The sequence below is a fragment of the Mus caroli genome, unplaced genomic scaffold, assembly GCF_978045245.1.
Source record: "Mus caroli unplaced genomic scaffold, Mus_caroli_1 scaffold_7, whole genome shotgun sequence".
Classification (NCBI taxonomy): Eukaryota; Metazoa; Chordata; class Mammalia; order Rodentia; family Muridae; genus Mus; species Mus caroli.
The window spans coordinates 46,406,473-46,430,934 of NW_028227262.1; the positions used below are offsets into that span (position 1 = coordinate 46,406,473).

At 37.1% G+C, this 24,462-nt stretch overlaps 1 protein-coding gene across 4 annotated transcripts in view; it reads left to right on the forward strand.

The window, feature by feature from the left end:
* Cntn3 (contactin 3) overlaps window positions 1-24,462 on the forward strand; it is a 361,039-nt gene that overhangs the window by 290,267 nt on the left and 46,310 nt on the right. For all 4 annotated transcript variants that reach the window (XM_021164805.3, XM_029478975.2, XM_029478972.2 and 1 more), the window contains one exon: window positions 2,082-2,257. In XM_021164805.3, the coding sequence (XP_021020464.1) occupies window positions 2,082-2,257 (176 nt within the window). The remainder of the gene's footprint in view (window positions 1-2,081; window positions 2,258-24,462) is intronic.

The window sequence follows — 24,462 nt, forward strand, 5'->3', positions numbered from 1 at the left end:
ATTTCAAGGATGAAAGTGTTAGCTGATTGCTTAGGGAGAGTTGAGTAGACAGAGTATAGACTTGCTAAGACTTCAACTTTCAGTCTGATCTGAAAAGAGAAGCCAATGAACTGTTTTCAGCAGAGAAATGGCAGCCCATGTGTGTGATTTTCACACAACTTCACTATTGAGAAGATCCTGAATGAATCAAGACAAGAGGATGGAAGAGATCTGAAGAATTTACCATGAAGACAACAGGAGGTGACAGGGACCTGTAGTAGCCAAAGGTGTGCTTGGCAAGAGTCTACAGGCTGGTATTGGTCGCTTCATATATTGAGCATAGACAAAGCAGGAGGTGCTGGTAAATTGGATGAGAGGTTCATGAAGAGAAAAGAATCCAGAATGACTTCAAGTTGTAGAATAAAGGAAAAGTTTACAACATACTACTTAGCAAGCATGATACTCTGAGGTTTGACCCCTGCACTGAAAGAAGAAGAGAAAGAAATGGAGTGGAAGGAAGGAATGGGAAGGGGAGAGAAAGAAGGAAGGAAGGAACTGTACGGTGTTTTACTAAACAGCATAATAAATGGCTGTCAACATCATTACATTGGCATGCACTGTGTTTGTACTGCTTCAGGAGGGACAGATGTTATGATGTCAGTCTGGGCATGGTGAACATCAGGTACATATTAGGCTTACTCAATGGAGCAGACTAAACATTAACAAAACCTCAGTGAATTCCAGTGCCCATATCACCATGGACAGAGAAAGAAGACTAGCACATTCTCCACTAGTTCTTCAAATTTCAGTCCATGAGTCCTACATATATTCCTTACTTACATTTTACCAGCCAAACCCTGTGACTAGGACTGAATCGCCCTGTTCAGAATTGAATTCTACTTGTGCTCTAAAAGAAGTCATGGTAATCAATGAAGTTAAGAAGCTGAGAATGTCATGGAATATGAGAGTTTAAACTTAATGGAGAGAGATCAGGAGGAGATACTACTAACTCAGCAGTTGTTTATATCGAGTTTGGTACTTGAAGCCACGAGAATAATATCATTCATCTGTAGTTAATATGTTCATGAGATACTATTTAAAAAAAAACCAACAACAACACAGCTCAACCCATTTTACATTAAAAACTTTAGGAACAGAAGAGACCTTGTAAGGGGAGATGGAGGAAAGCTGAGCTCTTGGCACAGTATGAAGAGACTAAGAGGACATGAGATGGAAGAGAGCATGTAAAGCAGAGGGAAGGCAAATGAGAAGTCAGAGCATTAAAGACCAAAATCTCACTATCGGATATTACAACCCAAGGTTTTTGGGGGACCCTGATGGGACTGGGTCAGATGAGAGACCAAAGCCTGACTCTACTGGTTTGAAGAGATAACATCCTAAGATATTTTATTCTCTATATATGAACAGTTCTTTCATGAGTTTTGTTGTCCAGGGTAAAAAGGTGTAGGAAACATGGGAAGGTGGGGTCTAAGAAGTTGAATTAATTCTCAATGGAAGAAATATGATGGCGATAGGGGATTATGTGTAGGTGGATGTTAGCATTGAAGGAAAACAGCCGTAAACCAGTGTCCTGGCATAGTGCTTTTCCCATGGTATGTTTCCCAAGTCTGTAAACAAGGAAAGTATGAGCTTACTTGGATTCAGGTGTGAATACATTTGCTATTCATTGTAGGTTTGTCATAACGTGGAATTTTTGTCAAATCTGAAGCTAAGGTTAATTGATTTTGTCATTAATAGAGCATATTTGCAAGTGAGTTTCAGATATATATATATATATATATATATATATATATATATATATATATATGTGTGTGTGTGTGTGTGTGTGTGTGTGTGTGTGTGTGTGTATTCTACAAACTCATGTTTCTTAATTTTCCCAGGAAAAAATTATGAGGTCCATAAAATTTAATATAATTTTGTATCACTATACCACTTTAATCTTGATTACTTTTAATCACATAGGTGTATTGTACACATCCACATTCTAACTCAGATGAACTATCTACTTATGAAAAATTGCTTGCATCAACATTAAAGTTTTGTTTACTAATAATTTGTTATTAAAATTTTCTCTCCAATAGAACCAACGAGAATAATTTTGGCACCTTCCAACATGGACGTTGCCGTTGGTGAGAGCATCATTTTACCCTGCCAGGTTCAACATGATCCCCTATTAGACATAATGTTTGCCTGGTACTTCAATGGCGTCCTTACAGACTTTAAGAAAGATGGATCTCACTTTGAGAAAGTTGGTGGGGTAAGTTATGTCACCTTTCTCATATCCTTTCTACTGAATATGCCTGTGCCTCTCAAAAACATCAGGCCTATCAAGTGGGTAGGTGTGTTTTCTGGATTCTAGTCTGGTCTAATTTTGTTTTTGCTAACCCCTAATAATTGAGAACATTTCCTTCAATCTATAAGTCCAATTGAAATTGGTTCATGTTCCTTTTATATTAACTGCTATTCTGCATAACTTTGTTGGGGTTGTATGCTTTGTGTCTTATATTTGAACAGGCAATTTCTGATGCAATGGAAGGATGCTTTGGGTTACCAAGCGATTCATCTAGATACCATAGTGGATAATCACGGCAGTTTTTGCTGTTTCGCTGGGCATTAGCTGTAAGATTCTTCAGTTCTTACACATATAAACTCTGGATTTGGAAAGTGTAATAAGTTTCTCTGTAATAAGTCACTGGAAGAATTGGTAGTGGAGCTTCAAGGCCTGAACTGATCTGTTTGTCCTTAAAGAGCAAATGCTCTCAGATGTCCTCTTCCTTTCTGTCACATTTGAGGTAGGTCAATGGTAGAAAGAGTATAGATTTCAAAGGGGAAGTCACTAGTTGAAGAATGACTAAGAAATGAGATCATACTACGTTTGTCCTTTTGAGTCTGGATTACCTTACTCAGGATGATATTTTCTAGTTTCATCCATTTCCCTGTGATATTCATGATGTGTTTTGTAAATGAACCACATTTTTTGCATTCACTCTTCAGCTGAGAGACAAGTAAGTTGTTCTCAGTTTCTGGCTATAACAAATAAAGCTGCTATGAACATAATTGTGCAAGTGTCCTTGTGGAATGGAGCATCATTTGGGATATGCACAGGAGTGGTATAGTTGAGTTTTGAGGTTCAACTATTCCCAATCTACTGAGAAATCCCTAAATGGATTTCCAGAGTGGTTTACAAGTTTGAATTCCCACCAGCACTGGAGGAGTGTTCTGCTTTCTCCACAACTTCACCAGTACTAGGAGGAGACAGAGGGCAGATATGGGGTTGTACAGTAAGTAAATAAATAAATTTAATAAAAATGAAAGAAATGAGTTCATAGTGAACCACCAAGGCTAACCAAAGGCTGGGTGAATGTCTATGAGCCCCATCAAGCAAGGCCAACATGCTTGTTGATTTGTCCACTGATGCTGGAGGTAGTCATTCTGTTTTGAGAGATTTCAAATCAGAGTCTTGAGTTTATAGACTTACAGGGTTAGGCATCAATAAAGCAAACACCACACAATGGCCAACTCAGTATATTTATTTGAAAAATGTTTCTTACTAAATATATTCATATGTACATATAGCATTGTTTTGTTTCAGTGTTATATGCTACTTCAAGTGATGTTATTCATGGCTAATGTCTGTCCTCCTAATGGATATCTTCAAATTCTAGAGTCCAGAATTTTAACATAACCTGATTGGGAAACAGGACTTTTGTGGAAAGGCTGAATAAACCAAGATGGGACTTCATTTCTTATAAATGATGATCTTATGAAAATAATGCAGTTTGGACAGATAGACACAGAAGAGAAAATCATGGAAAGACAGACAAGGAAGAGTAAATGTCGTATGATATTAGAGACAGCTATCTCCTCACAAAGCCATGAGTGGCTGGAACCCTCAGGAGATGGGAAAGGTCAGAAGACACCTACTCTAAGGATTCAGAAGGGAACATGGCCCTACCTGTGTCTTTATTGCACACTTGCAGCTTACAGAAACTGGGAGAGAATATGTCTGTTGTCTTAAGCCACTCTGGACTTTTATGTTGTTGATGTTGTTATGATAACCCTAAGAAACTCAAACAAATATAAGAAAAATAATTAATGTGGTATTAGATAACACATGTAAGCATAGATTGATAGCCATTCCTGTTTTCTGTCATCTGGGTTTATTTAGTTTAAAAAGAACAAGTTTGTAATTATTCTCCCTAGTTTTAGGCTTTGAGAATGTTTTCAGTTACTTCAAGCACTCAGTATTCCTTTTACCATTGCTTCAAATACCCACTTGAAAATTATCTCTCCCACATTTCATAACAACAGAAAAAACACATGCAAACATTCTTAAATTAGCTCCCTTCCTTCATTCTGAATCCCTAATCATACTGCCTCAGGTTGTAAAGAGGACTAACAGGAATAAAATACCTCCAGTTCCTTTCATAATGACCCATTATCCAATTTGGAAAAGAATCCTCTACAGATGTTCTCTGAGTTTAAATTCTTAAATGAAGAATTCAATTTCAACCACTGGTAACCTCTGCCATGTCACAAAATTATGGTTGTGATTTATCATCTGGATCATAATCTACTGTTATATTTTATTTAATACAAGACACTCTTTGTTAGTTAATGCTAAATAAATATTCATTGAGACACTCCAAATCCAAAGAGATTTGATGGAAATGTGCAGAAATGCTCAAAGGCTCAACTGGATAGCTTTTACTTGTGTAAGACAAACTCAGAGTTAAGAACATTTGGGTTGATAATATAATTTAACTCTCTTGATTGACACAACACAGATGGATTGAACAAAAGAAATGAAGTCATCTCTGGGAAGAGTCAACTGTCTGAAACATAAAGATTGAGACATTAATGTCATCCTTTGTCAAGTCCTTTTTTTCCCATCACATGAAAGTTCATGGCCTATGAATTTTTTTATTGACTTGTACCATTAGTAACTTAATATTCTCACATGGTATAAAACAGTAAGCCATATGAAATGACACTGCCCTTAAGCACAAGCAATTAAGTAAATTGGTTTTCTGTTTAATGGGAAGGGAGTTACATAACAACCCCTGGCCTCTGATTTCGTATTCATTGCAGCATACACAATTTCTAGACTGTAGATACATTCATTACAAGAGTTGCCTGGGAAGGTTTATATTCTACGCATCATGTTGACAATGGAGGGGATAGTTTAAGTTACAGAAAAATTGACTCATATTTTTGAGCCAACTAATTCAACTAGTTGCTTTTGGCACTACACTAAGTATCTAGTACTAGGTATTTATTTAAAAAAAATAACATCCAGACCAAGTTCATAATGTCAATAAGTTCCACCTCTGTTATTATAGGTTCAAATACTAAGCCAAAGAATTCTAGAACAGCAATCACAGCCTTCTGTAATGTTAGAATGATACATTAAGAAAGGGATCTGCAACCCTATTGTTGGAACAACATGATGTACTAACCAGAACCCTGGAGCTCTTGTCTCTAGCTGCATATGTATCGAAAGATGGCCTAGTCGGCCATCAATGGAAAGAGAGGCCCATTGGACTTGCAAACTTTATATGCCCCAATATAGGGGAATGCCAGGGCCAAAAGAATGGGAATGGGTGGGTAGGGAAGTGGGGGGCGTTATGGGGGACTTTTGGGATAGTATTGGAAATGTAATTGAGGAAAATATGTAATAAAAAAAAAAAAGAAAACTTACTGAACAAAGTATCAAAGGAATTATAACATAAGAAGAGGCTCGGTCTGACTATATGCTTCAGTCTGTACTCGTGGCACAAACAAAAGTCACATCATTGAATAAGCAGTAAGAGCTTTCCCTTAAGTCCAGTATGCCACACAAACACATCTTTATAGGCAATGTGAGATAAGAATAGATTAGCTTGTGTTCCATTACAAGGAGACCTGGGGTGTTTCCCTTTACTCTGTGACACTCATGGGTAAGTGGATTACTTAAGTTCCGTTAAGTTCTGTTTCCGTTGTTATGATCTTTTCACAGCAAATTTTAGTATTTGTTGTGTCCCCTCCCCTGTCATGAGATCTAGAAAGTGTTAGTTTTCTCCCTGAGTGCTTTCGCCTTTACAAGTCATAGCAAGAAAGCTCCCTATGTCATTGGGTACATGCATATAAAATGTATGTGCCCAGGCCAGGAGTTGTGCCTTTAATCCCAGCACTTGACAGGAAGAGGCAGGTGGATTTCTGAGTTGGAGAGATCAGCCTGTACTACAAAGTGAGTTCCAGGACAGCCAGGGCTACACAGAAAAACCCTGTCTCGAAAAACCAAAAATAAAATAAAATTAAAAAGTAAAGTAAAATAAAATAAAATAAAATAAAATGTAAGTGCCCACACATAATCACTTTTGCTTTATGTATGGAGAGTTTGAAGAAACACAGTCTGTCAATATGTATTTGGAGTAATGTTTTATCACTTTTATGTTTAGCTCACAGGATTTTATCCCAGGCATGCACTCAGAAAACGTGATTCAACTATTTATCCCAGTGATATGCCACGTATTTCTTGCCTTAGTTTTAAGTACATGCCATCTTCCACCAATCAGCAGGCCAAAGGCCAAGATAAGCAAAAGAATACTGCTGGAAGTTATCTGATGAGCGGGCCTAGCTAACTAAGACTCATTGTAGGGATATTCTAATATATTTCTGGTTTGCTTAAAAACTGATACTTTTGGACTTACAACATATTATATGATGATGGCACGCTATAAATAGAACCTCTTATAACTGGGCACAGAAGGTGCTCACTGTAAGATGTTTCAATAAATATAATGTGTGTGTATATATTATATATTTTTTTCAATAAACCTTTATGTGATATAGGTTCTTTAGAAATGAAGGATGCCTTAGAAACCAAACAGCACAGCTTCACATACATTTTGTTGAATTGGGTCTGTGATAAAGCAGAATGTGTGTGGATAAAAGTCACTTGAAGCAGGTAGAAAGGGAAGAGTGACAGCCAATCTGCCATCAATTTCACTGGCTCACCCCAGTGTTATTTATTCCCCGTGGTCTGTAATGTCACTGTGCTGCAGCAGCTACATGTGAGATTAAGCCTTGATCTAGTCTACCTCGTTCAGTAGTAGATAAGCTTGTATTCCAGCATGATCTTTTCTGTGTGATAATATATCTTGGTCTTTGGGCTTAATTAATTTTATTGAATTATTTGGGTACGACAGAAGGGTCTGGGAAACTGTGGTTATTTCCATTGTAAAGCTATATATGTAAAAGATATGTGGATCTTCAATACCAATCTAAGGTAAAACCTTGATTCCACACATTATTCAATATAACATTCCAGGGTCTAGAATATACCATCCTTAAACTGTCTTAAGTTTTATGTGTCATCCAGATTCAAAGTATTAGTTTACTTGGAAGCATCATTAAGAGAATGAGACCACAGAGTAGGAATCTACCAGAGAAATGGTTCTAATTATCAGATGAATACTCCCCAACACAGTTCTACCCCTAATGCTCTTTTGGGTCAGAAAATTAGAACTTCTCAACATGTTAGATTGACTAATAAGTCATGTGCATGAAATTCTCGATGTTAATGTAGTTCTGTAGTTCAGTCATTATCCACCAGCTAGTACAGAGTTTCACCTACTCCTTATAATGCAGCTGGTATTGGTACTAAATTTTAAGTAAATCATTTAGCAAGATGAACAGTCAAAAATCCATCTTCTAGTATGAGCTCTTGTGGGATACATTTAAATTCACAAGAAGAAAGGAAAGCCAAGGGATGAGTAGTGCATTGCATAGTATTAAAACCCTTAAAACAACTGTGTCTGAAAAAAAAAATCCATCACCTAATGAAATGAAAATCTTTATTGCACCCATCCCAAGACTCAGGGGTCATTGAAGAAGTGGAGGCAGAAAGATTATAAGGCTAGGAGCAGTGAATGACTACAAGGAAAAAGTGTCTTCTAGATACAGCAGACAGATAACATGAATTCAAGAGGTTGTGATGACATAGATAAGACTTGTGCTGCCTTAAGTCAGACAAAATCCCAGTAAGGAGAGGGGATCTGAACACGAAGTCCCACCCCTCACCAAAAAGCTCTTGGCCAGTCAGTTTTCTGTAAGAGTGGTCACTCTGGTAAGGTGACCATTCTCTCCACAGTAAGGTTATCTGTCTAAAAATATATTGGCAGCACAAGTTGGACTTTATGGGTGACAGAGGGAGGAGGAAGGGAGTTGGGTAGCTAAAAATGGGGTGTGACCTGGGAAAGTGCTAGGGGGAAAAGGACTGAAAATGATTAAAACATGGCATATGAAATTATCAAGAAAATAGTAAAAATATTGTGAAGGAAAATGTAGAAGTATTTAGTAGACAATTATAAAAAGGGGGAGAACAACAAAAGGAAAAATTCAAGTAAAGAATAACCCAGAGCAAATTTTGTCAATATACATTGAAATTGTAACAATAGTCATTTGTGTCTGAGATGCTGAGTACCAAGTAAAGCCGTGGAACTTGAGGCTATATGTCTTAGCAGTTGATATATTCTCAAAGAGGTTTTTTTTTTGTTCATACCAGAGAAGCCAACAACCCCATATTTGTCCATTTGATGAGGCTGAATCACAGCTTGAGGTTGAAATCCTGGAAGGCTCATTGAGCGTATTTGGCGCTTAGTCAGTGCTAGAGCCTAAAGACACAGGTTCTGATGTCTGTGGGGTAATCAGCAACAGCAGGAATAGAGGAAGTCCTTTTGGAAACCTATGACCAAACACCTTAACAAAAGCAGTGAAGGGGAGAGAAGATTCATTTTGGCTCAGAACTCAGAGTTGTAGTTTATCACTGTAGGGAGGTCACAGCAACAAGAGCATGACACAACTGCTCAGGTCATAACTGTAATTAGAACATACAGCAATTTGTGTAGGTGCTCATGCTCAGCTCAACACTCCCTCACTCCTCACTTCCACCCAAATAATAATACCACCCATAGTCCATGGAAAGCCCTACATCAATGTAATAAATATATTCCCTACAGACAACCTAATTTAGTCAGTCTTCATTGACACTTTGTAAGTGATGCCAGAGTGTATCAAGCTAACAGTTAAAGCCTACCGCCAAATAAATGGAGACCATCTTCATATCCTATAGCGTGGTTTAACTACCCTTAGGACAGAACTACATTTTCCATAGTCATCCTTCATTCCTTTCTAACTTTTGACAGCCATGCATCTCACTTCCTGTCACCAAGATTTTGTCTTGTCAAGAATGTCATGTATTTGTCCTCAAGTTATGTCCATTCCTTTTTAAATTAGAATCAGTCACTTACTAGTATCCATTTAAGGTCACTTTAGGACTTACGGTTTCATAGTTCGCTTCTTTGTAACATCAGTATAATATGCCACCCTCCATATGTAACTAGCTACTTATCCATTCCTATACGGAAGCTTCTCTTGATTACTTCATTGCTTTTGCATTCATAAATAAACTTGCTATACACATCTATCAGCAGGTGTTTCTGTAGACATAAAATTTAAATTTATCTGGGTAAATACCAAGAAGTACATTGTCCCCATCTTACCATGAGACTATTTACCTTTCAGAGAATTTCTAAATAAGCAAGTGTCTATACCAAGATCATCTACTTCCTCTCCAATTGTACTAATACGTGGTGGTTTTAGTATTCTGCATATGCATGTGCTGTCTTTTGTTTGCTTAAATTCAAAATGTGCTAATAAGATACAATGTTGCATCTATGTAATGTGTTCCTTACTTGTGACTTGCATATTTTCTTGAGTAAGGTATTTGTTTTTTGTTCATTTTATGATTTGGTGGCATCTTTTCTCTTTGTGGAGTTTTAAGGGTTGTTTTATCTGTTCTGTATCAAAGTGTATCATTAGCTCTGACAGGTATTCTCTTTTCATCCGCTTGGTATGTTTCAGATAACAATTATTCACAGTGCTTCTGCAGCTGTTCCCACAAAGCCTTTGCTATATCCTGGGTCATCTAGAAATGATCTCATGTGATCTTCTGTAAGTTAGGTATTTTTCCTTTCAGAACCATGATCCATTTTTAGTTAATTTTCCTGCAGAGCACAAGGCCTGCATCTGAATTCATTTTCTTTCAGTGAATATCCAGTGGTATCCATATGATAAAAGGCTACCTTTGGTCCATTTTACTTCATTTGCTCTTTTGTCAGATGCTGGGTGACTGTTCTGTGACTATTTCTGGACTCTCTATTCTGCTCTATTGATCTTTTTGTCTGTTCTTTTACCACTTACCATCATCTCTTGATTTCTACAGCTTTAGAATATGTCTTGGGGTTGTATGATATCAGTTATCCAGATTTTGTTCTAAAAACTGGGTTGGCTTTTGGGGGTTCTTTGCTTTTATGTGTAAACTAAGAACATGTTGCTGTTGGCCACAAAATAGCATCCTAGGCTTTTAGTTGACAATTGAGATGGAAGAAATTAAAATTGTTGAGATCCATTGTACTTGAACATAAGCAATGTCTCCATTTGTTATGTTCTCCAACTTTTTCCACCAGATTTTGCAGTTATTCTTCATAGCCCTTGTATGTTGTTAGAAGTAAGCCTAAGTAATTCAGTATTTTGAGTGCAAACAGAAGTAGTGAAATTTGTTATTTCAGATATCATTTGTACTTTGCTGATACATAAGAAGTAAATAACCTCTCCTTCATCATTTAAAGGTTCTGGGAGATTGTTATTGATTCTTTCAGATTATATATAATATATAGATGACATATGTATATAATATGTAGATGACTATCTTATCTGTGACATGATTCTAATTCCTCTTGCCATTTGATGTATCTTTTATTGTTTTATTGATGTCACTGCTTCAAGACTCAGATGTATTGATGGAATCAGTTGCTAATATCTGTTTAAGATATTTAATATATAAATATATTTAAGATTTTGGCATCTATATTTGTGAAATATGGCTGCACAGTTTTCTCCTAGTGCCTTTGTCTAGCTTGTATAACCCTAACATTATAATTTGAAAAATATTTTCTTTACTTTTATCGTGTGGGAAAATTGTGAAGAAATGGTGCCATTTCTTACTATTAAAAGTTATATAGAATTCACCTTTGAACACATCTCATTCTGTTCTTTTTGTTGATAGTGATTCATATTTATCAATTCAATAATTTAATTTTATATAAGCATTTTTTGGTTGTTTATTTCCTCTTGTATAAAATTTAACAAGTTTTGTCTTTCAAAGTATAGGCCCTTTTCCCCTAGGTTATTGGATTTATGGGCAGAGAGTTAAAGTTTTCCTTCATTATCCTTTAACTGTTCCTAAATGTTTTAGTGATGTCCAATTTCTATCTAGTAGTACCAATACATGTCTGTTTTCCTTTGTCATGTTAGCCAGGCTGGAGGCATATTGATAGCATGGACCTTTCCAAAGGACTGGCTTTTGGTTTTGTTGATTTTTTTCTATTGATCTTCTATTTTCAATTTTACTGGGTTTTGCTCTGATATTTATTTCTGTATTCTGCTTGATTTAGATTTAATTTGCTCTTCTATCTCCCATTTTCTAAAGTGAAATCATAAATGATTGATTTTTTAGACCCTTCCTTTCAAATAAACATGCTCATTGCTTTGAATTTCCCCTAAGCACAGCTCTTCCCACAGCCTACAAATTTTGACACATTGTATTTTCTTTTGCAGGCACTTAAAATGTTTTCATAATTTTGGCTATACTTCTTACTTGTATTATGTAGATATATCATTTAATACCAGCAGTTGGAGGAAATTTTTCCATCTTTCTAATTTTGATTTTAGGTGCATTCTACTATGGTCTCAGAGAAGATATTATTTGATTACTGTACACTTAATTTTTCTTAATTTTAGTTACCATCTTTGACTATATGTGCGTGTATGTATACTTGTAGGTATACATGTACTACAGCACACATGTCTAGACCTAAGGATCCATTGGTGGGGTCATCTCTCTCTTCCAACATTAAATTGGTTCTAGAAATCAAGATTCGGCCACCAGACTTGAATAACAAGGTACTTTCCCTTGTGTGACGCTTTGCCAGCCCCCTATACTTTAAATTTTACAAAGTATGTTTTATGGCTCAGAATAGGTTCTGTCTTGGTGTATTTTAACACTTGAGGGGAGAAGAATGCATTACATGCGATTGGAAGATAAAGTGCTGAGTAGATGCCATTAAATTCATTGAACTGATGGTGCTGTTTAATTCAACTCTGTTCTTTGTTAATTTCTACTTGCTAACTATGCATGCATGACCAAGAAATATTAGAGCCTACTAATATAACTGATGTGCCTAATTTTCTCTGACAGGTATGTCAGATTTTCATATATGTTGAATATTTTCTTAAACACATAAACATTAAGGATGACTGTTTCTTCTTGGGAAATTGACACTTCCTCTCTACTTAGTAGGCTATTTAATACTTGCAGCATTCTCAGTAACTTCCTGAACATTTAACCACAATGGGCCCCACTTAATATTTCTGCTTCCTCTTTTCATAACAAGCAGGTATATCACTCAGTATCCTTGGAGCTTACATTGTATGTAACTTTGTAGGTATAATGAGATTCTTATAGGCAATGTGTACCTAGCTCTTGTCCTTTGCATTCATTCTGGATTTTTTTCTGTCTTTTAGCTAACACTCTTAGGTTGTTAATAAGCAAAGAGATCACTGGTAAAGTTAAATTAATGTCTATGTTATTTCTACTAATTTCTGTTTGATTATTTGTTCCTATTGTCCCTTACACAGTTTATCTGCCTTTTGTGGTTTCAATGAAATATGCCCATGATTGCATTTACGTCACTTATAAGACTATTGTTATTCACTGAAAATTAGTAAACTTTCTAAAACATCTTTAATAAACTACTTCTCAAGGTGTTGGTATTAGGACAGTAGACTTGGAGGACGACTATGTTTCAGAAGCAGAGTCCTTCTGAGAGACTCTCTATCCCATCCACATTGCCAGGCACCATCTCTGAGCTAGATGCCTGAGCTTTTATCTTTCAGCCTCTTGAGAAATGAATTTCTTTTTCTTTTTACTATTTAACCTCTCAACTTACTTAATTCCCTTAGGAGAAATGCAGGTTGTCCATGGGACACATGTGCAGGTCACAGGACAGCTTGCTTCTGCTATTTCTATATCATTTCCAGGGATCACACACAGATCTTTAGACCACCCAACAAGTACCAGCTCTTTATCTGGCCACAAATTTCTACTTCTTATAAACTTCCCAGACCATAGTATCCTGTTGTCACAATCCAATGACAAAAAAACTGTCATTTATACAGGGCTTTTGTTTTACCCATTTCTAAGTGGTTCTCCTACATTTATACTATGTATTTGTTACTAATCCAGGCCAATTTCAGACTACTTCAATTCTCCTTTCAAGTCTACTCCATAGTAGGGTTTATAATAAAATAGCTCTTTAGAATAATTTATAACACAACTCTCATAGTAGAATAAAGGACCTTAGCATAAAGAGCTCTGTGTTACTTTAGTTTCATGTTTTATTGCCATTCACATCACTTGGTCAATAACATGTAAGCATACATCAGTACACATACTGCTACACACACAATATTACCGATGGCTTAAAGTATTATTTCCATTAACTTGAATAAATAATAATTTGTTAAATCAGCTATGAATAACAAATTACCTTTCTTTGTTTCATTTCCAATGTATATAGTATAAGTGCATGTATTTTTGCATGTTTATGAGCACAGACATATAAGGTGTAAGTACTTACTGGGAGATGGTTATCTAAGACTGTCTTCAAGACCGTTCCTCAATTGCTCTTTCACCTTATTGAGATAGAAGGTTCTCAGTCAAACCTAGGGCTCCCATATGGCTAATCTTGCCAGGTATGAGTGCTCAGAAGCTCTTGTCTTCACTTCCCAAGACTGTCCCTGCAAGAAATCACCATGCCTGATCTACATTTTTAATATTTATTTATTTTTGCATTGGAGTGTGTGTGTGTGTGTGTGTGTGTGTGTGTGTGTGTGTGTGTGTGTGAATTGTATGTCTGGTACATGTAGAGGCCTTTAGAGAACATCAGGTCCTCTGTACCTGGAGTTACAGATAGTTGTGAGTCATCATGGGGATATTGGGAATTAAAGCCAGGTCCTCTGGAAGTGTAACCCATGCTCTTAAGTTCTAATCCACATCTCCATCCCCCCCGATCTACATTTTAATGTGCATTACATGTATATAGCTATTTTGCTTGTATGGCAAGCTCTGTAACTCCTGGACCATCTCCCCAGTCCTAAGATGGCTAACTTCTTCATTTGACCTTTACTCCCACACCATTGCTGCTCTTTCTTTTCTGCATAGATTCAGGCTTCTACCCTATACATACTTTTTTTTTCTCTCTTAAAAATTTTGGCTTTCAGCAAGATTTTGCTGAAAGGACCCTGATATAGCTGTCTCCTGTGAGGCTATGTCAGTGCCTGGCAAACACAGAAGTGGATGCTCACAGCCAGCTATTGGATGGATCACAGGGCCCCCAATGGAGGAGCTAGAGAAAGTACCCAGGGAGCTAAAGGGATCTGCAACCCTATAGGTGGAACAACAATATGAACTAACCAGTACCCCCAGAGCTCGTGTCTCTAGCTGCATATGTATCAGAAGATGGCCTAGTCGGCCATCATTGGGAAGAGAGGCCCATTGGTCTTGCAAACTTTATATGCCTCAGTACAGGGGAACACCAGGGCCAAAAAGTGGGAGTGGGTGGGTAGGGGAGCAAGGCAGGGGTGGGTATAAGGGACTTTTGGGATAGCATTTGAAATGCAAATGAAGAAAATATCTAATAAAATTTGGCCTTCACTACTTTTAGTCTGTCATGAGGAATTTTATTTACTTCTCCCTTTGCAAGAAGCTTTCGCCAGTGATAGATTTTAAGAATGGCAGATCCAGCTGCTGCTATTTTGTTTTGTGGCAGTGGTGGTTTTATCTCCATCCTTAAAATACTTTGTGCTTGCCTATTCTGGTTTCTAAGAAGCAGATGTAATTCTTACCCACATCTCTATGGGGATGGAGCAGACCTCTTTCCTCCTTAGCTTCTTGAAGGAATATTTTCATCAGTTTTCTGAAGATTGATATATTATACATGAATGTGCTTTCAGTCAAGTTTTATTTTGTCTTTTGCATTTACCCAGCAAGGTGTCCATCTTGAGTCTTGCACCACATTGTTTGACCTGCATGAGAAGAAATCTGTAGTCATTATTTCAAGACTTTTCTTTCTCGTGTCTCTTCTTTCTGCCACTTCTGTTCCATAACTATGACACCTCTTGTTCTTATATCATAGTTCCTGAAAAAAATCACTCTTTGTTTTCTTCCAGTACATTTAAAATTGTGTGTCTGGTGTGCCTGTGTATGTATGCCCTGAAGTATGTGGAAACTAGAAGATAATAAATTATTTTTGCTCTATCATTCTAGTTATTTTCCTCCTAAAACGGGACTCTCATCAAACCTAGAACTAGCAATTTTTTTCTAGGCTGGCCAGCTAACAAAACCCAGGGATCAGCCTTCCGTTACCTTCCTAAATATCCTGGTAATGCGTTGTAGGAATATTCAGCCAAGCACAACTTTTTTTCCTTTGGTACTAGGAATGCTAATGTGGGTACCCATGTATGTATAGCAAGCAATAATACTAATAGAGATGTCTCTCCAGCCTTTTTTAAAATTCCATTTTTTAATTCTTTTTTATGACCTTAAGCCTATATATCCCCTCCCGAGTTCTATCATTCTCTAATGAGCCCATAAGAAAGTCATTCTTCATTTCTGCTTCAGCATTTGAGCTCTGTAACGTTTCTGCTTAATTAATTCATGCATTCGTGCATGTTTATTTTTATCATTCGAATCTTCAGCAGATTGATCTCGGTTTTGATATTACTAGTCTAATAATTCTAACTCTTTTTTATTAGATATTTTCTTTATTTACATTTCAAATGTTATCCCCTTTCCTAGTATTCTCTCCGAAAACCCCCTATCCCCTCCCCTCCCCCCGATCCCCAACCCACCCACTCCATTTCCTGGTCCTGGCATTCCCCTATACTGGGGCATAGAACAGGACCAAGGGCCTCTCCTCCCATTGATGACCTAGTAGGCCATCCTCTGCTAGGCTCCTCAGACTGTAATTCTACCTTGGAGTATGTCACATAGCTTATTGTTGAAAGATGAAAGTATTAAATTGACAACAGAGGTAGTAGTAGTAAACCTTTAATAATATAGCTATGAGATGTAGAGGTTCTATAGTGCTCCAGAGTTCTATCTCTGGAGTATAGGTTTTGCTTTTTTTCTCAGCATTTTCTTCCCATTACTTAGGTCTGGATGTGAAGGAGTAGAGTTGGCATCTCACTTCAAGTTGACTGAAATCTGAGAAACCTCAGGACATCTGTCTGATAGAACAGCTGCTCCTGAAAGCAGCTACTCCTCGGGACAAACCAGAACTCTGATATTATCCCTTGTCTCGGCTCTTTCCAGAGATTTAACAAGATATTCTTTTTTTTCTTTCTTTTTTTTTTATAGTAACTGGGAAAGGTCGTGAAAGAAAAACTAAGTTTGTTGAAGGTTATGTCTAACCTGTCTCCTACAGTGCCCCACATTCACCTGAGTTGGCAGCTCTGAACACCTAGCAACATGTCTGTTACAGTTCAGTTTTCCCACATGACTTTAGTTTCCTTGGTGATTTTGGCTTGTGGGTTTCTGCTCTGGCAGGGATAAATCTCTAGATCAGTGTTGCCCTCTTAGCTTGCCCTGTGACCTCATTTACCTGCTGCATCTAAGAAAGTTGTTTTGTTTTGTTGTTGTTGTTTTAAAGTTTCGAGAGCTTTTTCACTTGTTAAGGTAAAGTCACAGCTTCTATGCTCCTTAAGTGGAAGAAGCAGAAATCAGAGGTTTGAGTAAAGGGATCGCCTTTCTCTGCACATGTCACTTTCTCATCTAAGTTGTATTGATCACATTGTGTTAGGTCTTTTTCCTTCTTTTTCATTTTTAAAAACTTTTGTATTGGTTCTTTGTGATTTTTCACATCCTGCACCCCAGTCCCACTCAACTCCCCATCCCTTTGCAACTGTCCTCTCCCCTTTCAACCTCCAGAAAAGAAAATAAAAAATGAAAATAAAATGAATAATAATTTTTATATAATCTCACCAGGGAAGCTACAGTGTGCCACACAGTGTACTCTTTTGCCCATGTGTCTTTACTTGCAAATGCTCATGGCGATGTTCCATTCGTTGCTTTTGAAGCCTCTGGCTTCTGCTACACCATCAACACTGGATCCTGACCCAGACTCTTTTCAGATATCATGCTGTTGCCCTGTGTCATGGAGATCCTGCTGCTTTGGATCTGTGGGACCAACCCCTTCACAAGTTCCAGAAGCTCTTACATGAGGTAGTTAATTGTGATGGGCTAACTCAAAGCCCTGAATCTGGGCTTGGGTGGGAGCTGAGTTGATCAGCCTAAGAGCTCTCCTGCACACACACACCACCAGGGTGAGCTCTTCAGCCCTGCTATGGCTAGCTCAGTTGATGGTGCAGCTAGCAAAGGGTGGCTCTTCTTCTCTCATGTCCTCTGGGCTGGCTCACCTATGCCCATGCCACCAGGGCTAGCTCTTCTGTGCCAAGATGAGGTGCAGCCACAAGGGATGGGGCAAGCTCAGCCAATAAAGAGTGGGGCCAACTATGAACATAACTTGGATATCAGCATGGTACTAGGAAGCAGCCCAGACTGGGGACTTGCATCGACTTTTGTGGTAAACATAGGTCTAGCATTTCAACACAGAGCCCCTGCTGCTGCATGGCCATGGACATAGAAATGGCCCTCGGCAGCAGCATGGGCCAGGATGTCACCATAAACTCAGGCAGCAGGGCAGGCTATTCACATAAGCTGTCCTCTCCACCCTTGAATCTCCAGATCTGCCTGCCACTTTTCATAGAACTCAAACTGTTTTACTTCTCTTTCTTCCCCATCTCTCAAAAACATAATTCTACATCCCACTGTGATCATGCTATGAGACAGTGGGCCTCTGTGTGGCATTTTATCATTATTGTTCCTGTAGTTGCTTTTTTTTGGTTGGTTGGTTGTATTATTTTTGTTTTGTTTTCTGTTTTGTTTATTTGGTTTTTTTTTTGTTTTTGTTTTTGTTTTTGTTTTTTTGAGACAGGGTTTCTCTGTGTAGCCTAGGATGTCCTGGAACTTGCTCTGTAGACCAGGCTGACTTGAAACTCATAGAGATCACTCTCCACTGCCTCCCAGTTTCTGGGATAAAGGCTCTGTTAGATCTCGTACTCCAGTTTCAGAAAGAAAATTGCTTTGTGTTGTAAGACATAATATCTAATGTCACCATTTAATTGATCTGAATATAACTAAGAAAAGGAAGAATAAGGAAGAAATGTGCTGAAAAGTGAACATTATCAAGCTGTCAAGCTACCAGGATGTAGAATTATTTAGGACACAAACCTCTGTACTCATCTGTATGGGATTATCTAGATTAGCATAATTCCTGGGAGAAGACACCCCTTCATTATATGCAGCAACATTCCATGAACTAGAATGTTAGGATGAAGAAAGGGGAGAAAATAGGCTGAGCACCAGCTCCAGCATCACTCTCCAATTCCTGCCTGTGGTTGCAAGTTGACCACTCTCTAAAGCTCTAGCTGCCATACCTTTCCCCATCAATATAGTATATGCCATTAAACAGCATGCTAAAATGAGCTCTTTTTCCCTTAAGTGGCTTTAGTTGGGGTATTTCATCACATTAACAGATAAAGGAACTAATTATAGGTCATCTGGGATGACCTGGGCATTTGGACTAGATGTGGAATTTTAAGGGGTTGAATTATAATTATTTCCACAATAATAATTGTGGAAAGCACTCTGGTCTTACAATCCTTTCTTTCTGATCATTTTTAAATAAGTAAGAGTCTATTGATTGTCACATGAATGTCAAGCCTACTCTTTTTTTCCTTTTGAATATAACTTTGAGATCACAAATCTGTGCTTCTGAAGTAACAGGATGACCATGAAAATACAATAACCTGAGGATGTACTGAAATTTATCTGATGTCCCTAGGATCACCTCTCTTACAAGTGGATATCATCTTTTTCTTCTGTTTGAGCCCTTGTAAGTCCTTTCTTTGGACTGAACACAGAATACAGACATAAAAGATAGGGCGTCTAGTCCAGGATTTGGTTATTTTTTTTAAACTTATTTTAATTACTTGTCACAGTCAACTCAGAACAGCCTGGAAGGATGAATATTGGTGAATAAGTATCATCTAACCATAAATATTCTACTTTTGCATCTCTTCTTGAAAAAGCAAAAAACAAAAAACAAAAACTCAAAGCTATTGCAATGAATATGAAAGTCATTTCTGAGGTTCTTGAAAGTCAACTACCCCCAAACACTAGCAATGTGCCCTGTGTAGAAGGCAGCTTAAGTGATGGGGCAAGTATGTTTTCCAGAAATGATAGCAACAATGTCCCTTATGCAATATGGGTTTTTGAAGAATGTTATTAATACTCATCTCCATCCAATGGTAAAGTCTACCAACAAAGTCCCCTTAAAATGTTGTTGACTATAATGACCAGCATGAACAAGGACCATTATTGTGATACTGTAAAGAGTCTGAGTTTAGTTAATATGTTCCATCTGCACAGTGGCTCTAATAATTCAGCAATTGCAATAATATGAAGCCAAAGCAGATTATGCAGAGGTCCACCCAAGGTTCCCAATTCCTAGTTCTACTAAACTCAATAAGAGGCACCACAATCAAACCAAGAGTGCTGATAAGATGTTCCACTGTGATGACTTCACTGTCTTGATTGTTGTCCCCTGAGCAGAATAAATGATCTTTCTTTAAGCCAACAACTAATTTCTTGGTTGATTTGTTACTTTGCAGTAATTTCTGGGAGTAGAAGGAAGCACCAGTTGTTTAGCACATTTGGTCACCTCTTGGCAGGGCTTTCTAACCCTGTGTATCAGAAATACTGTTCTACAAAGGACATATCTGTGCATGGTATACTTTAGACATATCAAGAGAAAGACAAAAATAATTTATTTGATCCATGCATTATGTGGTTCCTCAAGGTAAGCTATTTTGACTCAGAACACTTCTATTCCATAAAGTAGATGTCAGATCAATCAGAATCATCCTTATAGATGATTTATCATGATATAGATTGGTGTAGAGTATATATCTCTGTTTATTCATATGAACTTATCTCCTAATTGATTTATTTCAATAAATTTCATTGAACAATGTCAATAACATCAAGATATGATGGTTGTTTAATTGACCATCATATGATGGCTCTTATTGTCTGACTCACAAATACTTTTTACCTTGCTTGCTTCCCAAAATGAAAAATATGAGTAAAAATGCTTTTAACAGTTTAAGATTTCACTAGGGTACAAGCCAGGTTAACAATTATTTCACATTTTTAATAATTTAGAACTTTTTAAGTTTGCAGTGTGGAATTAAGTTAAAAGTCAGTTTAGAATTAGGTATAAAGTTTAGACTTTTAGAGTTGAGGGGACTTGACAGTTATCTCAATTTTGTACTTCCACAAACAAAGGGTTTTGGATATAGAAAAATCCCAGGAGGTTTAATGATATTGACCTTCACTGCTGTTTTGGGCATTGTGAGTCGTCCCTTCTTTGCAGTTCATTCTAATGAAATTTCCTGGCATTGAGCCTGAACACTTCTGGCAATTTTTAAAATATTCTTCAAGTGAATTTATAGAACAAGCAAAATTGAAGATTAATTAATTTTAGTGGTTGAAAAATGCAGTAATAAGAATATCATAACAATATCATAATAACAACTATTAATTATACATATAACAAATATAATATATACATGACATATATAACATATGTAATAACAATAATAACATAACAATAACTAAACAGAATATCAGCAATTTTCTGAAACTTAGACCATAAACTGAATGACAGCATCAATAATAGCACATAGCAAAAAGAAGCTGTCTTAATTTTCATTTTATCTCAACTATTTAGTTTAATTATTGAAGAATGGTTGAGTTTCTAATTATCAATGTCTAATACTCAAAAACCTCCTTTTATTAATAAACATAGCAAAGGTCTCTGTATCAGAAAATTTGACAGTATCCAGCTAATTCCCGTTTCCATGAGCTCAGAGAGTACTGAATGGCATCATTTTGTATTCATTACTTTTATTCCATCTCAGACCTATTATTTGGTTGATCAGATTCACATTTAAGCCTTAAGTCATATTCACAATAACAATTTCCATATTAAACTAACTTTAGCAAAAGTAGACAGTTTAAGAAAAGATTAAACAACAGAAAACCGAGATGTCCTAAAAGTTACAAAAGTGTTGTTATAATGAGTCAAGGGTAGGAAACACTAGTTTGACATTCTGAGACAGCACAGAATAGTTCTTCTTAGAAGCTCTGTGACAACGAGGCATTATGTGAACATGTCACATTGTTCTGAAAGGAAAAGTATTCCCTAGTTGCCGGTAGGAGCTTGATGTTTAAAAGCTGATACCTGTGAGGTAACTGCAGCATTTTGCACAACCTAAAATATGCACAAAGTGTTCAACCAAGTTATATGCTCTTAAATATGTCACTTGTTCAGAACTCTTCAGAAGGGGCATGATGAGAGTCTACCTCATGAAATAAAATGATTATTCTAGTTTCTGGGCACCTACAAATGTTGAACAATTATTATATTAACATATTGTGTCCTACCTGCCTTGCATAGCACCTGTTCAGACAACCAGGTGACAGCAGAAAACATTTATCAGTCAGAAGAATTAAGACTGTTTACTACAATCAGACTTACTTGAATGGCTGAATGCCTGCTGATTTTTCTTTCCTTGAGTAGGCATGGTGCATTTATAAAGAAGGTGACCTTGATGTAGCCTCTGGAGTTGATGGGAGACAAGGTGTAATTTGTTTAGCTATGAATGTTGAATTTTGGTTTGTCTCTACCAACTCCTTCAGGAACCTTTGGAGAAAAGAGAAACAGCCAGGTTCCAGAAGAACTGTACAACCTCCACAGTTTTCAAGGTGCCTGGATAAAACGTATGTGTGGTGTTAGTATTTGAAAATCACTCTGGTGAGGGAATGGATGCTTAATATGATACACTTGGTAATAACAGGCTGTGTATAGTGATGAAAAGAGAAAGCCATTACTCAATCTGGTCTTCGAAAAATAGCTTTCAGAATGGTTTCTTCCTCCTTAAACTGGAAAATTTGTTCTTTGGAAGCTTTGATGCCACATGACCATCTTCAGTGTTTCCTAAGGAAATTGCTTATGTCGATAATACATTATACTCAAAGTTCGTAAGTCATTGGCAGTATAATAAGTACCCCCAGTTCCAAGGTGTATGTTATACCTCAATTCTTAGCATATGGCAGAACAATAATGTGATTTTAGATAACCTGTCATCAGTAGTAATGGTGATTTTACCTGATACAGGTTATTACATCATGTACAGTTTACTTTGAGATGAGTGTGTGATTTTCATTTTTGAAGTTGCAACAAATGCTACATTATCTACAGGGGAAAGCTAATTATTCTCTTTTATTTTCTATTTTCAATATTAATTTTCAAAAAAATACTTTGCTTCAAAACCCATATATGAGTATACCAGTAATATGTTCTGGAAATAACAGTGTTCATTTTGGACAAAAATAAAAAATAATTATCCAAATAATTGAAAGTGGTCCTAGAGGTTAGGGTTGTATCTCCCTGGCAGAACACATGCGATGCCTTGAACAACCCTGATTGCAACAACACTACCATGAAAACTGGAAACAAAAGGAAGTGGGAGGTGAGGGATTAGAGAAAAACTTAGAAATAAACATAGCCACCCCAAAAACAAAAAAGTACAATCATTTTGGATGCAAAGATAAACAACATCAGGTATAATGCACTTGTATTTTCCTGGTGTGCTATCTAGAGTCTTTAAAGGAGCCACTGTAATGACTACAGATTAGAAAGGAGAATGTTCTAGAATGGCTTACATGAGAGGAGCTGGGTATTACAAAATGGCTGGGAACTTCTCAATCTGTGAAGATAGATGTCCCAGCAGTGCCCATCCGGCACCAAAGGTCTGAAAGTGTTCTGGAGGTTCTCTTTTCTCCAGTCCTGTTAGAAGACTGAAGAAACCAAAATCTACTCTTGGAGAGGGACAGTGGTAAAAGTAGTCAAAAGACACAATGGTATAGAAGACGTGTTTACCAACAAGAAGCCCAGGCAAGCAGGCAGCAGCTGCCTTTTCCTTGGTCCCCTTTATATCTGAGCCACAACTGGATTGTGCTACCTACTCCAGGAGAAATGTCTACTCACTTCCCAGAAGGAATAACTATGGACATGCCTCTTAGTTGATTCCTGTGCCAATCAAGCTGATGTTTTGCTGTCAAACCTGGATGCTGTTAATTTGCACCATGGTATAACCTGACATCCTTTTGCTGCAGATTTGCTCAGATACCTTTGTCATTGTGACTCACTCTTGTGGGTTGTCCCCTCACCTGCCTTGGATTTTGCACATGTGCCCTGAGGTAGAGCCTTTTCTTTTCTTTTCCTAGAAAGCATCTGCCTTTATTACAAAGTTTAGCTCTGTTTTCAGTTTAGAGACAAACCTCAGAAAAGTATAGATTCTTTCTGGATGATGTAACCTTTCTCACACTATAGTTTCACACCGATTTGCATAGTCGTTTGATTACTCCTGGCTTCTAACTGTCAGCTCCATACATATAAGGATTGTTGGTCCCATTTAGGATTGTATCTCAAATAACTCAAGTGTGATAGTAGTTGCTTAAGAGTTTCTAAAGTTCCATTATTTTTATAATACAGTACCTATAAGAAGAAACTCCAATCTGTATGAATTACAGAATGTTCTCTGCTGCCTTAACCTTCTCCGTCAGCTATTGGAACAGATTTTGCCTCTCTTAGTTTCCCTCTTCCAGTAAGCAATAACTAGCAATTTTGAGAAATTACTTTATTTCTAGAAAACTGAGAAACCCACTGCTGAGCTCAGACAGAGAAATTTTAAGGAAAATAAGAATAGGGGTGAGGCAAATGAAGGTTTAACATTACTGGCTCCTGCTATTTGATAAAGAAGGGGACACTAAGAGTTTAGAAAAACAGGAAAACACGAAGACAGAATCATACAGACTGTACTCAAAGAATATTAGTGCTTCTGTGAATTTATTGAAAGGTTATTAGTCCTGTGTTGCTTTATTTAGTTATCCAATATACCATATCATGGATATGTAACCTTTTGGCTTCTATAACCATATTGGATAAAGAAGAATTCTATGGGCTCTACATTGAGTATGCAAGCAACAGTGAACCCCAAAAAGACAAAAACAACCAAAATCTATAGACAAATTTTTATCTACCATCACAGGTTAGCAAAATGCCCTCACAAAATAATCTTATCTTATACATAGCTGCATATACAAAACTT